Here is a 16,383-nt window from a genome sequence, read left to right as displayed (position 1 = left end):
AACAGGAGAAAAAAATTCTCTCAGGACTTTTGTTCAAATGTTAATGCAAAAAAGACAAAACATGAAAACTTTAGAAAGTTACAAATGTGTGAGAGCTCTTTGTTCTTCAAAAATATTTTAAATTGGCTTCTTGTAAACTTGTGCAAGAATGTAATACATGTATACTTTGTAATGGTACATCGATTTCTGTTGTAAGGAAGTTACCTGTAAGAGCAATTTTTCATGGGGCAAAAGGACTCTGGTACTTATCCATATGCCCTGGTAAGTGAAAAGCTAAACTGCAGTTGTTTAGCTGTCTGTGGAAGAGAATTAAGTTAACTTCTAATTTACCGAGTGGTAAGAACATGCATGTGGGCAGTTACCCACTGGAACAGCTGACTTGCAATAAAGTCCTTTGCTCTTTTAAGCTAAAGTAAATGGTTTATGTTTGTATGCCCTTGTATAACTAAGTGACATAAATATAAGAGATGATGTCTTTGTACATGTTTTAAAGTGCTTCTTACATGTAATGACAAAGTAAAAAAGTGAGGATAAAAGATGCAAGTATCATAGGGAAGCGATTCCCAGTTCCAAAACACAATTAGAATCTGTCGGATTGTTTGTGAATTTTGAGCAAATTTTTTAGTTTTACTTTTTGTATTTTAAAATCTCAGGTTGTGCAAGTACTTAAACCACACAGGGTAGAATTATCTTCATGTAAGATGATACCAAATATTTATAATGCACTGTTTGAAAAATATCGCTTAGGGGTTAAATTTAAATGCTGCTCATCTCCTGCCAAGATTTAAAGGTAGCGCACACTAGGAATGTGTTAGGCTGTCAGGGTGCTGCTTCTAAATACTGTAGGCTAGCCCGATCTTGTGTACTAGCCATTTGTAAGCCAAGTTAACATTGTTCTGAAGCTGCAGTTGGATCTACATGTGTGCCAAAGACTGCCTATTTAGATATAACCGCAGACTAGGGCTTAGCTGCCAAGTGAGAAAGTAAAGAACGAAACTGTCACGAGTTAGCATTTTATTCTGTTGCTACAAGTTCCTGTACTAATGAGTGCCTCCTTCCTTTGGAGTCTTATGATACGTTGTACAGCATTACAGGATTCACATTTTTAGGTAAAGTATCTTAAATGCAAATAGGTTGTACATTTATTAGCATCATGAAACAATTGCATATTTGATTACAACTATGTGTGTGACATAGTTTGCCTGTTACTTTAGTTTAGTTACCAAACAGTCCACCAACATGATGCCATGAAATGGTTCCAAGCATTTCTTTGAAAAATTAAATTTTAAAATTATCATATTCTCTTGCATATAACCTGTACCTTTTCCCCTGAAAACTAGCCAGGGAAAATTGTGGAATGCGTATTATATAAGAGAAAAAAAGGATCCATGTAGGTCTGAAAATTTTGTGGGTGGGAGAAGGGCAGGTTGCAGCAGTGGCAGCATTAACTGCTGTGGCTCTGGGAGTGATGGGAAATAACACTGGTACTGCACCTCACCTGCATCCCTACCTCCAGTGGGGAACTGTGTCCCTTTCTGCGTGTGGGGTTGGTTCATAGAAGGACCAGGTCTGATCTGTCACGTGACCTGGGACCCAGTGTGCTAAGTCCAGGACTCTGTGCTAGCTTTGGAGCCATGTGTGCAGCTTGGGACACTAGGTCTGGGACAGAGTGCTGGTTCTTGGGGTGAATGCAGTGTCAGACCTGGCATGTGGTCGCAGTCCTAGCAGTTGGCCCTGGGTGCGGTATGTTCTCAGGCTGAGGTGCCCCAGGCCCACTGCATGGCTCCAGACCTGCTGTACTGGATTCATCTGGGGGCACTATTTCCTTGGTGCATGGGGCTAGCAGCAGGCTTAGCTCCCTAGCTGTTGCTACTCAGATACTTGATCTATGTAATTTTCTTCATGTTATCTTTTAGAAGATGGTGTGTCTTATCTAGGGGAAAGTTATATGCAATAAAATATGGTATTTCTTTTTTCTTCCATTTTTTTCTTTTTAAGTCTAGTTGTTCCAAGTCAGTTTTCTTACAGAACAAAGTTTCACAATGTTTCCTAGCCCTTCCTTATGGGTTTCTGCACTTCATTTTATAAAACCATTCTAAACTAGCAATGTTTTGCTCCCAAATCTATTTTTGCCTGAAAAAAATGCAGACTGCATGAGTAATTCAGTGAGGACATATAACTGCAGTTTGTGTTGTAACAAAATAGATAGCTTGGTATAGCATCATAAGACTATGATTTGAAAGAGAATTTTGAGAAAACAGTTTATTGATTGACACCTCTGAGAGTTGACAGAACTGGCCAATAATTACTGTTTTATGGCTGTTGCCAGTAGGATTTTCTGCCAGTTTTTTTGTGGCAAAGAAGTATAACTCAGACAAATCTGGAGGCTTACAGTTTTAGGAAACATATTGATTCAAAAAAAACCTTTGTACTGGTTGCTTTGAGAAAAGACCACCAAGCACCACTATGAGCTGCAGGCAAGGATGTGGTGGGTAATTCAAGGCTAGTGTTTGAATCCATAACTTTTTTCCTGGTAACCGCAGGAGTCTGCTCAGGGCACCAGACTTTGAATGGAGGAAAAGCAGTAATAGTCAGAAAGATTCTGTATTATCTCCTACCTTCATTCGCTCAATTAACCTTGGGACTCTTCCATCTTTTTTTTGTGTGTGTGTGGTGTTGTTGGTAGTAGTTCATCTTAACTGTACACAACCTCATTTTTCCTACCAGTTTGGCTTCATGCCATCTTCCCTTACAAGTGGTCAGATTTTTTTAAAAATTACTGTATCCTTCAAACTTTTTATTCTTTTCCTATTTTTTCCTATTTCAGCACTTCATTCTGATTAGAGCCTCCCAAAATACGTTTTTAAACTACATGGAAGTACCTACAGCATTGTCACGTGACAATAATGGTAGAAGAAAAGGAAATATATGAGTAAAGCAGTGGGAGCAATGATAGGTCCAAGTCTTGTTTAGTTTGTATAGCTGCAAAACACAAACCTTCCCTCTCATCCACATTTGCTATTGTCTTGCTGGATTGCACCTTCTATGGGGCCCTTAATCAGTTGCTGGAAACGTCTTAATGATCGTGCAAATGCAATAAAAATATGGTGGCAGCAGGGGTTAACTTTTTATGTGCAAATTTTTCTTTGCAGACTCTACAACAGAGAGCCTAAAAGTAAAAATGAGAGAGAAATAGGAAATTATTTCCTTGTTTTTCATAATCTAAATACAGGTATTATAGTTTCTTGCTAGATATAACTTTAGACTATTAATTGAAATAAGGCATTGTTTTATCAGTTTATCATTGTTTTACACATTCTTACAATAAGTCTTCCTAACTTAGCACTGCTTTCTTTTATATTTCAGCTGCATTTATATGCCCTCTAGATGGCACACAGTTATTCATGGGTTTTCCAGTCTTGATTAATCCACCATTTTGTTATCTGTGATAGATAAATTTATTTATTTTTATTAACTGTGTCCTAGCTAGCACTTGTAATTGTCTTAGATTTCAAAGACTGTACTTCATGGAGATGAATGTAAATAGCCGTTTACATTTCACTTGTCTACACTGCAGCATTAGGAAGACATCACATGATGGCAGTCTCTTTGAAAACTGGAGTTCCAAATTCAGGCAAAGGTATCTAATTAAAATTATGATTTTTAAGTTTCCCATCAGAATTAACTTTGGTAAGGAAAGTGACTTGCTCTTCTCTCATACCGCTTCTAGTGGTTGAATGTATCGCTGCCTTGTTCATCAAATCATACATGTCATAGTTGTTTCTTTAATTCTTTAGTGATTTTAATTTTCTTTTGCAGGACATGCCAATGGGAATTGCTTATAATCTGTGCAAATAAGAAAAAGCTTAGACTTTGCTCACAGTTTCTAAACAACAGAAAATTGCCTTAAGCACTGTAAAACAGTTAGACAATATACAACTGTAAAATAGTTAGGCTTTTGCTATGACTGCTTCTGTTTATTAGTATAATCTTTTCTTTTGATCCTTCTGTATGTGTATCTAGTTCCCAACTTCTTAAACTGACATTGTTTTTCAAGACAAGGGCTGTCTCATTTGCACAGTGCCTACCACAAGGGGCAGGGGTTATGAAGGTGCTCTTGCAAAAAAAAAAAAAAAAAAGAGATAATTCTAAGGTTTTTTTATTTTAGGATTTGGGAACTTTGCTCATCTAACGATAAGACTGACTTCTGAGCTTATGGTAGTGTCTAAGAGTATTAAAGATACTATTATTAGATTAACTTATGGCTGTGCATTTTACAAGTAAACTTGATTTAGAAGAACATGTTCTTTTCTCTCATTTTAACAATAAATATCTACATTGTTGGCCTGATTCCCCAGCCCAGAACACACTATATCCAGAATGTGTTCTAGCCCTTCAAGGCACTTTTTAATGGTTGAACCCACATCTTTAGCAACCCCCAAAATAACAGTTCAGCATAAATCTAATACCTACCTTTTCCCCTGACCCTGAGGCTTTCTTGCTAAAGTATTTCTGCTTTTGGCAGTGCCTTCCTAGTCCCATAGAGCATTAGTTTGTTCTCTTCCTCAGACTGAGCTCTTTCAGATTTGGTAGGATTCAGGTTAGGTAGCCCAGCTCCTTCCTAACAGATGTGATTGGACTTAGTATCTGGAATAGTTATCTTTTCTTAAAAGGGTTCTGCCATAAATCAGAGTTCTCTTTCATTTGGTCCTTAACAGGACAGATAACTCCATTTGCTTCTGTAAAAGCCCATCCAACCAAATGCATCAAAACTGCTACTCTGGCAGGTCAATGCGAGTTATCTTCTAGCTTGCAAGACGTAGTCTACAAATCTACTGCCAACCAGTTAGTTATTTTTTTAAAAATCCAAAAAACTCTACTGTGTAAAGTTACTCTCTGAAGCTACTTATTTTCCTTCTTTTTCAAGAAGGATGGAACCCCCTCCTCACCCCCGTGTACACCCTATCCTGTGCATTAGATTTTACGGAGTATTTATGTTATGTTATTGATGTTGTCTTTGTTCTCTTCCTTCAGCCTTTCGTTGTCTTGTCCATCTGCCCCTCCTTCGTATACCTTTTGTAAAGTTTGTAAGCTTCTTTTGGGTAAGGGGAGTGGTCTTTGTCTGAATCAAGGGTCTTAGGATGTCTAAATAATTAACCCATAGAAGGTCTGCAAGATTTGTGTCGGAATTGGAAAATTTGATCTGATACATAATTTCTGCATGCTGGATAATTTTAAAGTCTGTATGAGGACTGATCTTGGGTTTTGTCATCTCCCACAAACGTTCAGCCTGGGTTACAGGACTTCTTGTGTCAGCAAGCGCACTACTTTACCTTTAGACTAGTGACAACAGCCATGGTCAGTTCCTCAATCCTTCACACCTTGTTACCTACATTCTTATACTACATTCTTATTGCTGACAAGTGCAAGTGTCTTCCATGGGAGGAGAATCTTGTAATGCTTTGTCTTAAACTACTGTCAGGAGCACTGTTAAGTGGTTATTAGTATGGCTCGCTGATACCATTCTTGTGAAAGAAAGGGTAGTGCTTTATGGAATATACTTGTTTTGATTACACATCCTTAAAGGAGATGGTTTAAGGTGCTGATCCAAATGGTAACTTGACCTGTTTTACTCTTTAGGAACTTTGTGCAGAAAAGAAGGTGGAATCTAAGTGTAGTTTTAAATTTACCAAAGAGTCTACCAAAAATGAAGGAAATCTTGCAATCTTTTTTAAAGAGTAATGTTGGCTGGTAACTATTACTGCGTAATTTTCTTAGGATGGTAGTACCCAGAGGTTCCAGTTAGGATAAGTGAACTTGTGCTGGGCACTGCACAGGTATAGCGAAGAGTCCCTAGGTCAGAAGGCTTTCAGTAGTTCCTGAAACTCAGAAAGGACCTTTGTAGTAATCTAGTCTTACATGATGTATAATGCAGGCCATAGGATTTCTCAGAGTTGATTACTGCTTGAAGCAGAGTACATTTTGGAGGAAAAGATCATTTTGTTTTAAACATTTGTAGTGATGAAGAATCTATTGCAGCCCTTCCTAAGTTGTTCCTGTGGTTAATTATCCTCATTGTTTTTTTCCTTCTTTTTTCATTTTTTGTAAGAGTATATTGTTTTTAGTCCGACTCTTGAAAGTTGAAATTAAGTAGGCCATCCACCAGACAAAAGCTGTTATCTTTGTCTGCTAGATAAACTAAAAGTAGCCTACTAGTGAGGGCACTCCCCTGGCAGGCAGCAGAACTGGGTTCCAGTCCTGTCTTCCAGAATTATTTTTGTTTTTAACCAATGACCTTTTAATGCAGGAGTGTCAAAGGTATGACCTGTGATGATGGGGCTCTGTGCACGGGTCAGACGGACTCTGGCATGCTGCATGCAACAGATCACCACACTAGACTTATGAGCCTGATTCAGGCCACTTCTGGTTTGTGGTTTTCATGCAGCACATGTGGGGCTGGACCAGTGCTGCACATAGCATGCATGGAGCCAATCTGCAGGCTGCTTGGCCTATGGACTGACGCCAGGCTACTCATCTGGCCCCTGGGACTGAGTGTCTTTGACATCCCTTGTTCAATCCAAAGCACACGCATCCTGGCAGCAGTGGTGCTCCCCTTTCTGCAACCCATTTTCTTGGGTTATAATAGCCATGTACAGGCATTTACATTTCTGCTGGGAGAATTGCTGCTGTCCTAGTAGAAATGGCAGGCAAACGAGTGTCCGTTCAATTACTGCTGCAGGAAATATGGAAATATTTTTCCCTTCAGGAGAAAAATCTTCCAGGTTGACACCTGGAAGATCTCCCTTGTGAGAGAAATTCATTGGCAAGAGTGAAGGCTTGTGTGTTCCTCAGTCCAGTCTGGAAGGGGAGTAGTGAGACAACTGTTCCCCAGCTATTCCCCAGACTTGGCTTTACCGGATTTGAGGAAGGGGCTGGGGGTTTTGCCTGGACTAGTCCTGGAGGGAATGAGACCAGCAAGGCAAAGCCCTCTAACCACTATTCAGACCAGGGTTCCTAGTCTGAGGATCAGGCAGGGAGGTTTGACAGGTTGCTTCCTCTGCTCTAGGCAACCGGGAGCAGATCATAGAAGCAGCTGGTCCTTGCTCCCTTCCTTCTCATACCAGGGTCCCCTCATTGCTTACTCCGTGAGTAACATTTATAGTCCACAGAGCCAGAGATTGCTGCGGGGAGAGCTCTCCCCACCCCATTCCTGATCCCACAGGCTTTAAATTACTGTGTGCATTGCCCAGCTGGGCATCAACAGGATGATTTAAAAGCTGGGGGCTGTCTCTTGGCAACGTGTCCCTTTCCCAGGCCAGAGAGAGGACAGGCTATCAAGTAATGTGTTCCCTGTCACCAGTGGCCCTGGGAGCAGCCTCTTACTGCCTTTTAGCTGGAGAGCTGACCTCTAGCCAGGGGCTGGAATGTATGTATGCTTCTGCTCCGAGGCTGTTTTTCTGTTGGTAAGAATTTAAGACATGTTCGATTGGCAGAAATAAATGCCTGTCTGTGGCCATTGTTTTGTACATGGAACCGTTCAGTATTTCACTACTCCTACAATCTTTGAATCGCCTATGAACTCTGTCAGTTATTGTTTTCTTGCACATATTCAGCGTCAAAAAATTTAGAATGCCATAAGCCAAGGATAAGTCCCCATGAGCCCTTTTTAGAATTGTATATCCTTTGGTAGTGATTCCCATTTTTTGCCATCTAATGTATGCTGAATTGATTTTGACTGTAGTGGTTTCTTTAGGGGAAAAAAAGTTCTGCAGTATCAAATCGGGTGCCCTTTAGAAGTTTCTTACATTCAATGTTATTGCATTTAACAACCAAATTTATCTAATTAAAATATCAAATTAGTGTGGCAGCGTCCAGCTTCAATACATTTATGTTGATTGGCATCAATGCTTTTAATGTAGTCTTATATTGTGCATGTCATTATTTTACCTGTGATTGTCGGTCTGATAGACCTGTATTTAGCTGGATTGTCCTGTTTAACCTTTTGAAATACTGGCACAAACTTCAGTTGTCTTCCTCGTGTCCCTAATGTTCAGGTTTGTTAAAAATCAACACTAATGGTCCAGGGAACTCCTTGTCTAGTTCTTGAAAATTTTGATGCAAGTTATTGTGGCAGGCCAGTTACCCCAGTGAAAGCAGGTTGGGATGCCTTAACCCCTAGCCCTCACAACCAGATGGATTACTCCTTTGTAGGGTCTGGAAGGTGGACCCCAAAGAGAGTGTGGGGCCATAGACTCACACCTGTCTGTACATCCCCTGACTGGTTGATGCTGGGGCCAGGACCAGAAGGGTAAAAGAGCCAGGGGCCCACCATGAGGAACGCTGAAGGGCTGTGCTCCTGGGGTTCCGACTGGCCTGGAGGTGGGCCAGGGCCAGTAGAGCCGAAGGTCCCGGGGGGACCACGCCCATAAAGGGGAAGCGCTTCAAGGAGCTATGCTGCCCAGGATGAAGGCAGAATAGGCCGCCGGAAGAGAAGAATCCAGATGGGGTTCAAGTAGTAAGATTCTGGGGCCCAGCAAGGGGCCGGTGATTGTGAGAACTATGCATAGCATTTGCAAGGCTTGGCCTGTGGTGTAGGGGAGAAAAGGAGCTGCAGATAGCACCCCAGCATTGGGGCAAGAAATGGGCAACCTCCTGCTTAATTTTCATTAATTAATTACCAACAAGGTATGGAGGGTGAGAAGGTGGGCGGGCCACAGTGAAGTTGGCTTGGAGCAGGCCCCCCTGTTACAGTCATCTTTACTTGCTGATTTAAACATGTCTGGCTTTAATAGCTTCTCTTTTCTATTCCAGCAGTAATTCAGAAGGATGTTAAAGTTTTATAATCATAATTGCATCATCTGGTCTTCTAGAAAGAAAAATTTAGCATAGGCTTGGCAAGGACACGTTGGGTCACTGAAACTCGTTTCCCTGGTGTTGCCTTTTCTGCTGTATTAGTGATTTTTTTTTTTTCTTGGTTCTAGCTACTAACGTGTTGGGATTCTTTTTGTCCTTTTACATATGTGAGTGGAAGTGCTTTAAATAGTGGAGTGGGGAGATGTCTGCCTGCATGAACTGGGACTTTTGGGATCCTCCTTATTTCATCAAGCTTGTATGAGTTTTCATGGGAACAGAATTTTAGGCCTTGCTTCAATGCATAGAAGTTCAAGAGAAGGGATTAGCTACCTTTCAGGCTGGTTTGGGTCAGGGCATGGTGGACAGGCACTGGGACCCAGCAGCCACAGGCTTTCTCGGCCGTTGCCCAGGAAAATGTCTACTGCTCCTGCTTTTCTCCCACAGTGGCAGGAGAGCACCTACTAGGGCTGTGCGAAACGGCTGTGTTTCAGTTTGGTTTCGGATTCGGTGGTTTTGGAGGACAGTGACTTATTTTGGTGTTTCGGATCACTGTCCCGTTTTGTTTCGGCGATTTGGCTCTGCCAAATCTCCTTCAAATCTCTTTTGAACAGGCTTCAAGCTTCACATGGCTCTACTGCCCTGTGGGGCAGGGTTTTCAGCCAGGGGCTGCAGGGCCTCAATGGGGAGCAGGGAGCAGTGGTGGCGAGGAGACTCCCTGTGCAGATTCCTGCTCCCTGTGGATACAGGTTGCGTGGCTGGGAAGTGCTGGTCCCTGCCATGCGATCTGGCTCTGCAAGGAGCAGAGGTCCAGGGCTGCGTGGGACAGGTAATGGTGGGGAGGAAACCCCGGCACAGATCTTTGCTTCCTGCGGAGCTAGAGACCAACACTGCCCTGCTCCATGACCTGACTCCACAGGGAGCAGAGATCTGCACTGGGGTCTCCTTGCCGCTGCTGCCTGCCCTGTGCAGCCACAGGTTGCCAGGGCAGGCAGTGACAGTGAGGAGACCCCCAGTGCTGATCTCTGCTTCCTGCAGAGCTGAGTCCTGTGGCAGAGACTAGCAGGCTTGCTTGTCACTCTGTGCTGCTTCCCTGGCCTGCGACCCAGCATGACAGGGATTAGAGATCCGCACGGGGGTCTCCTTGCCTGCGCAGGGGGCAGCGGCCCTCCCCCCAGATGAGCCACCCACAGCCCTGTCCTGCTACATGCTGGGGCCCTGCAGCCCCCGGCCCCAAGCACTGCCTGGCTGGGCAGTAGAGCTGTTTGAAGCTTGCTGCCTGTTCAAAACAGTTTTGGAGGAGATTTGGCTGAAACAAAACAGGACGGTGATCTGAAACACCAGAAACAAATTATCATCATCCTCCGAAACAGAAGCGAAACACAGCTGTTTCGCACAGCCCTGTCAGTTTCCACTCCCTTGCTAAGTCTCTGTGTAACGTCCTCAGGAAATAGTCTTAGGGCTACCATTCCCATACCGAGAGAATGCTCTCCTGACTACACATAGGGCCCTAAAGCTCTCCCGACTACACATAGGGCCCTAAAAACTCCAATCCACCACTCCAGTACTTTTACACCCAGCATGAAACGGGTGAAACGAGTGAAGTCAGTCTCCTCTCCCATGGTTCATGCAGCTGAGCATAAATTCAGGTTTATGCACTCCCAACAGCATGCCCCTATGTTAATAGGAGATGAACATAAAAATGAAGGGTAAAATAAAGAGTCTAAATACCTCAGGGTGGCCAGCGGTGAGGAGACCCCTGGCACGGATCTCTGCTCCCTGTGGAGCTGAGTTGCATGGCAGGGCAGCAGTGTATAGCTGTTTCCCTGCAAGTCTGGCTCTGAAACGCTGAAATTTTCTGAAACGTTTCCAAAATGATGCTTCATTTCATTTTGGAGAGATTTCTGAGCCTTCTGTTTCAATTCGGATTCGGTGTTTCGGGTGCCGAAACAGCCCCAAACACTTCCAAAACGAAACGGCTATTGAAATTTTTTGCATGCCTGTCAGAAGTGGTTGTGAAGTCTGTGTTGAGGGTGGGTGCTGTTTGTGCTATGCTAGGGCATTTGAGGCAGCCCAGGGAGGCTGATTTAACTTGGACATGCCTTCAGTTCAGTATTACAAAAGTGCTTTTTCATGTTCAACACAGCGTTGCAGCAGGATCCAAAAGTGACTGAAGCTGTATTAGCCCTTTCTGCCAATTTCAGGTTCTAATGGTAGCAGAATTACAATAGCCAACTCCCCTGCTCCAGATTGGAGTATGTATGTCTAAACCATCCCATTACTTGCTTAACTTGTTCTTAAAAACTTCCAGTATGAGTTTGCCTCAAGTGTAACCAGATGCGAATCCTTTTATGGAACTTCTGAATGTTACAGCTGGGGCTCCAGCATCACTTGCTGACTGAAACTGCCACCTGATTCCAGTTCTCTGAGCTGTTGAATTTAGTTTAAAATACCTGCACTTAACAATATGCAGTGTTTTACTTCTCTGCTTGGTGTTTCTGTTTCATTTGAGTGAACTTACTATGGGGTCATCAGAAGCTAGATGAGTTGACCCATTTAAATATGTAGGTTTAAAAGCTGCACAAATAAAAAAATTCAAATCTTACTTGAAAAAAAAGTTCTGTTCATGTAAGTTCATAAATTATTAATTCAGCTATATAAAATATGGGTGTTTGTCTTCATAATTTTTCATGCAAGATATATGTAATAGTATTTGCTATTTTCATTATATTCCCATCTGCTGAATATTTCAATTTATTTTTTAGCTCTTCTAGAAATTGTTGATTTTCAGCAACAAATATGTGAACAAGAGGTTTTTGGGAAGAAGGTGGTATATAAATTCTAACTATATTTAAAATAAGTTCTCAGCTGCAGAGCACTTTTTCTCTTTTGTGTGGTTTTTGTTTTTGGTAGTTTTTGGGGGGGTTTTTTGTTTGTGTTTCTCCTCATGTAAATCGTCTTTTCTAAGCAGGCAAATATAGAATCTGAGAGTGTGAGATTTCTTTGGCTTTTCAGTCTTGGGCTGTTGCACAGAATGTGTAGGAAGACAAGCATGCTGATCCTAATGTCTGAGCTTTATGCTTCGCTAAAATGCTTAAGCATTTATTTTCTAAAATCTCAGAGCAGTGGGGAATCCATGCTTTTAATGCATTGGAGGGAAACTCAGATTACCTTTCTGGCCAGTTCATTAGATTATGTAGGTTCTGTTTATGATATGATGGTAGTATCTGGATAACATTGAAGAGTATGATTGGAAAGTAGAAAATTCCCTTTGGCAATTCAGCATGTCAAGCAATCATTTGTTGAGGTCTGTCAGGTCTTAATTTTTGGATGCTCAAATTAGATCCCTCACATGCCTTTATTCATTCTAATAAGATGAATGAGAACCAGGTATAAAACAGAATGTTACCTTTATGAATTTCAACATGAGGGAGTGTGGTACAAGTTTTTTTTTAGAAGCTTTAAACTATTTTAAAATGGCTTTTTTAGATATTTCTGTAAAGCAAATACTGGTTTTTATTTTGAAATGGAATTGGTAGGGCATCTCTTACTATGTTAACTGTTCAAATAAGTTAAAATTGACACGACATAGGCCTAACTGGTTTTACATCAATAGAGGCACATTCTGCTGATAAATTTCTCTGGAAGTATAAATATGTTCACAGGAATATATTTTTGATTAATTATCATCTATTTGAAATATTTGACTGTCAGTGGTGAGAAAAACATCAATGTATGCACGTTTCCTAATTTATGTAATCTTAAAGTTAGGAAACTCAGACACATGCATGCCTTTTTCCTTTGCCTCAGCCAGATTTTTCCATGCTTTCTCTGGCAAATCACCTGGCCATACAAGTTTCTAATTCTGCTTAGTCTTGGTAAACCTGTGGGTATTCCAACATGGCACTGAGCGCTTTTAATTAGCCCACATGAAGTGTCAGCATAGTTGGACCTTTAAATCCTTCACAAACATCACGGCCACTTGCTGTAAGAGTAAATTAGGGGTCAGCAGCCTATAGCCCACAAACTCACATACCAGCAGCATTTTGGTGACGGGTTGCATGCATGTTGGGGTCATTGTCTATGAAGGTGGGAGAGAAGTGGTGGCAGCGGCGGCTGGGTTAGAATCTCTGATCTGCTTTGGACAGAGCTCCATTATTTTGGTCTCCTGCTCTGAAAAGGTTACTGACCCCTTGTGTAAATGATAGTGGTAAGTTGTCCTTGTCTTCATGGACTGTCAGTAGAGGGAGTTGAGATTCAGACCTTGTTATTTGGCTTTGCGAGTTTACTGACTGCAGAGGACTGATGGAATTGCAGATGCTGCATGCTCTCTTCCTTGAAATGGAACATGAGGCTCTTCTGTCCCCGGAGTTGACCCCCTTCTACTCTGTCCTCTTCAACTTGTCTAGAATCTTCCCAGCACCTGCGTCTTTATTCCAGTCCTAGTCCCATCCTCCTTGCCATCCTAATTTCCTTCTTCATCTGGGCCTGTTTTTTTTCCCCCCCTGTCCTGCTTGCTTGTCTGATCTGCCCTACATCTTCAGTGGCTACTCTTTGCCTAATCAGGCTAATTTTTCCCCACTCTAGCTCCTTGTGGAAGCTCTTTCCTTGTCCCCCATTAATTCCTAGTTAGTTAGTTTCTGGCCAGTCTTAGATTCCCTTTGTCCTCCCACCTAGTTTTTCTGATCTCAGTTTTCCCCCTGCCAGCTGGGTCCTGTATTCTTCAGTAGCTTCCAGGAAGATTGCCAGATTCTATGTCCCAGCTCCAGAGCATGGGGTTTCTAGAGCATTCCCAATAAATTTTTTATTTTGTTCATGAGAAAAGCTGTATGCTTTTCCTTATTATTTTGGAAATGGCTGAAACTTTTTGGCTCTAAATTCCTAAAATGTTTAATTGAGGGGAACACCTCTCATGGAAAATGATTAGTTTAGTGGCATTTTATAAGCAACTGAAAAAAGAATCTAATGGGAAGTGTTGGGCAGACTTAATAATAGGTGGCGATGCTTTCTCATTTTTCTTCCCCTTCCCCCCATAATTAACCTATAATCAATTATGCTTATCTAAAAGCTTGTAAAGAGTTATATTACTTTAAACTGTCCTTATTTTAAATTAAAACATATGTAGTATCTTTTCTTCGAAATGTGTGTGTTATGAGGCTGTGTAACTGTAAGTAGGTAGAATTCAGGTTATGGACAGAATCCATCCTTTGAATTTTCTACCTTTTCTTCCAATAAAATCTTAGCATTAATGGACATTAATTTCTTGTGTATCACTTAAGATTTTCTTTCTGCTTGAAATCTATTTCCTTGAGAGTTTAGGGTTGAGATGTGGTGGTTCTGGTGTGAATCAGAAGTTCTTGATTAATTATAAAATAAAATAAAACTCATGTGTTTCTTGTTGTGAAGGTATTTTACTTTTGGGAGGAATCTGTGAACTCTCAGTTTAGGAGAGGATTAATTTTAAAGTGTGATGGCATTAAGTTTCTACCAGAAACTTTTCATTAGTGGATAGAATATATGTGCTCATTTCCAATATTTTCCTTATTGTTGTGCTTTGAGCTGATTGGATGCATCTACATGAGACATTTACTGCAGTTGCCTAATTAGCTCTGCAGTAAATGACTTGACGTCTACATGCGCGGCCCTATTAGACTGCAGGAAACTAAGTCTGCCACAGCTTAGTGCTTCTAAATACAAGTATTACCTAGCTGCAAAGTTTGTCTTTTTGTTGTTGTTTTTTTTCTTTTTGTGCACAACAGCGCGTGTGTAGACTCTGACCTGGCTGGGTGGGGTAAGAGGGTACTTTGGTATGGGGGCTGTTTGCTGTCTAGCCCCTCACTGAAGTACCTGTGTCCCCCAGCCAGTGCCTCTGCAGCACGTTCAAATGCGGCACCTTGGAACAATAAACTCCAACACGATATGTGTCGGAATTTATTGTTGTGTATTAATATTCATGTATAGATGTATCTGCTGTTGTGATATTAGAAGAAACATGGCTGATTTTCAAATATTTTGCATTTTCCTTTTTGTTAGTGCTAGTAAAGGGATTTCAACAAGAAACTATCATGATTTTAAATTTTGCAGTATTTGAAAGTTAGCAGTAGTCCTCCCCCCCAGTAATGTCAGTCTGTGTAACCTCTGATGTAAATCTGCATGCTGACTCTTGCTTTGTTACAGACTAGTCATTGGATCCAACTGCAAAGCCTTGGGCTTCTGAGGGTGGAAACTCCTTCATAAGATTTTGCAAGTTCTCTGTAAAGTAGTTTTATGTAAGACCTCTTTTTGTCTGCAGCTTGGAAGTATTTCTTAAACTGAATTAATATTCAATTGCTGTGAATGCAGTATTAAGTAAGATGGGAAACCTTTTAATCTCATTTGACATTATATGCAGCAGTTAAGCAAATGCCACTTTTTTTTTTTGTTTCTGTGTGACATGAGCAGCACAGCAGTCATTTAAATGTAGGCTTTCCATTCTGTAGGTATTACCGTACTCCCACTTACCAAGAAGAATGTCATTGAAAAGCTTCTTAGGCTTTCTGCAAATTGCATTAATCGGAACATTTCAGAAATGAAACTTTGGGGATATTTAACTTGCAAGATATACAATGTCCTTACATCTGCTTCTCATATGGTCTTAGGTGCTTTATGCTTATTTCACTCAAGGGTTTCATTCGGTATTATGTAACATTGGTTCCTCTGTAGGTGTGTGTCTTCTATGCAAACAGTTTAATTGGTTTGTTTGCTATGCTTTTCTTTTGAAAATTGCCTCTGCAGATTCATCCCGTATGAATATGCATGATGCTGGCCCATGGGGAAGCAGTTATGCCTGGGAAATAGAACTGTATGAATGCTCACTTGCAGATCTAGAAGCTTGGTTCAGCACTTAAGACTGTAGCTCCAACCATTGTTCACTTCCTTTCTTGTAGTTAGTTGTTTTGATTATGTAATTTGAGTCCTTCATGTTCTTGCATTTGACCTGATGCAAAGGTTATTATAAATTAGACAGCTTCTCATATTGAATTATTTTCTCTAGACTTACATCATTCTGTTAGACACAGTCAAGGTGAAGCTGTGGCCTTTTACAGAACTACTCTGTGATCTTGTTCATGTTCAGGATTGCAGTTTGTTTAGTAACTTCAGATTCTCCATTTTTAGATACTACTCTATTTGTGAAAATTGAGGTGAGCTGGGTAAAAACACCTTGTCTCTAAGAAAACAAAAATGTTGGTGTCTTGAGTATCCTTGATCTCTTGAGGAGAATGTTGCTTGCCAAAACATACCATGTTCCTCCCACACATTTGTTTCATAAAGACATTTACATTTTTAATCTGGTACTATCCTCATAGAGTTAGTCTTCCTTGGCTTTGGCACCAAAAATTCCTGCTAGTTCTAGGAGACGTGTGGAGCCAAATGACATCAACCCCAAGACTTTGGATCCTCTTGGTTTGAGGTTTCTAGCTGCTTAAAGTCAGAGGAGAGTGTTTGTGAGAGGGAGAGAACATGTCTAACTCCTCTCTGAATTCTCCACCTGTG

At 41.2% G+C, this 16,383-nt stretch overlaps 1 protein-coding gene across 2 annotated transcripts in view; it reads left to right on the top strand.

Annotated features, from left to right (window-relative positions):
- Window positions 1-3,512: 3,512 nt before the first annotated feature.
- The window catches only part of UBR5 (ubiquitin protein ligase E3 component n-recognin 5), a 132,648-nt gene continuing 119,777 nt past the window's right edge, over window positions 3,513-16,383 (top strand). For both annotated transcript variants that reach the window (XM_019551499.1, XM_019551489.1), the window contains exon 1: window positions 3,513-3,640. In XM_019551499.1, the coding sequence (XP_019407044.1) occupies window positions 3,528-3,640 (113 nt within the window). In that variant the 5' untranslated portion in view covers window positions 3,513-3,527. The remainder of the gene's footprint in view (window positions 3,641-16,383) is intronic.

This window comes from Crocodylus porosus, unplaced genomic scaffold (assembly GCF_001723895.1).
Source record: "Crocodylus porosus isolate Cpor-Errol unplaced genomic scaffold, CroPor_comp1, whole genome shotgun sequence".
NCBI classification, from domain to species: Eukaryota; Metazoa; Chordata; order Crocodylia; family Crocodylidae; genus Crocodylus; species Crocodylus porosus.
Note: the sequence above shows the minus strand (reverse complement) of the source record. Positions and strands in the feature narration are given on the sequence as shown.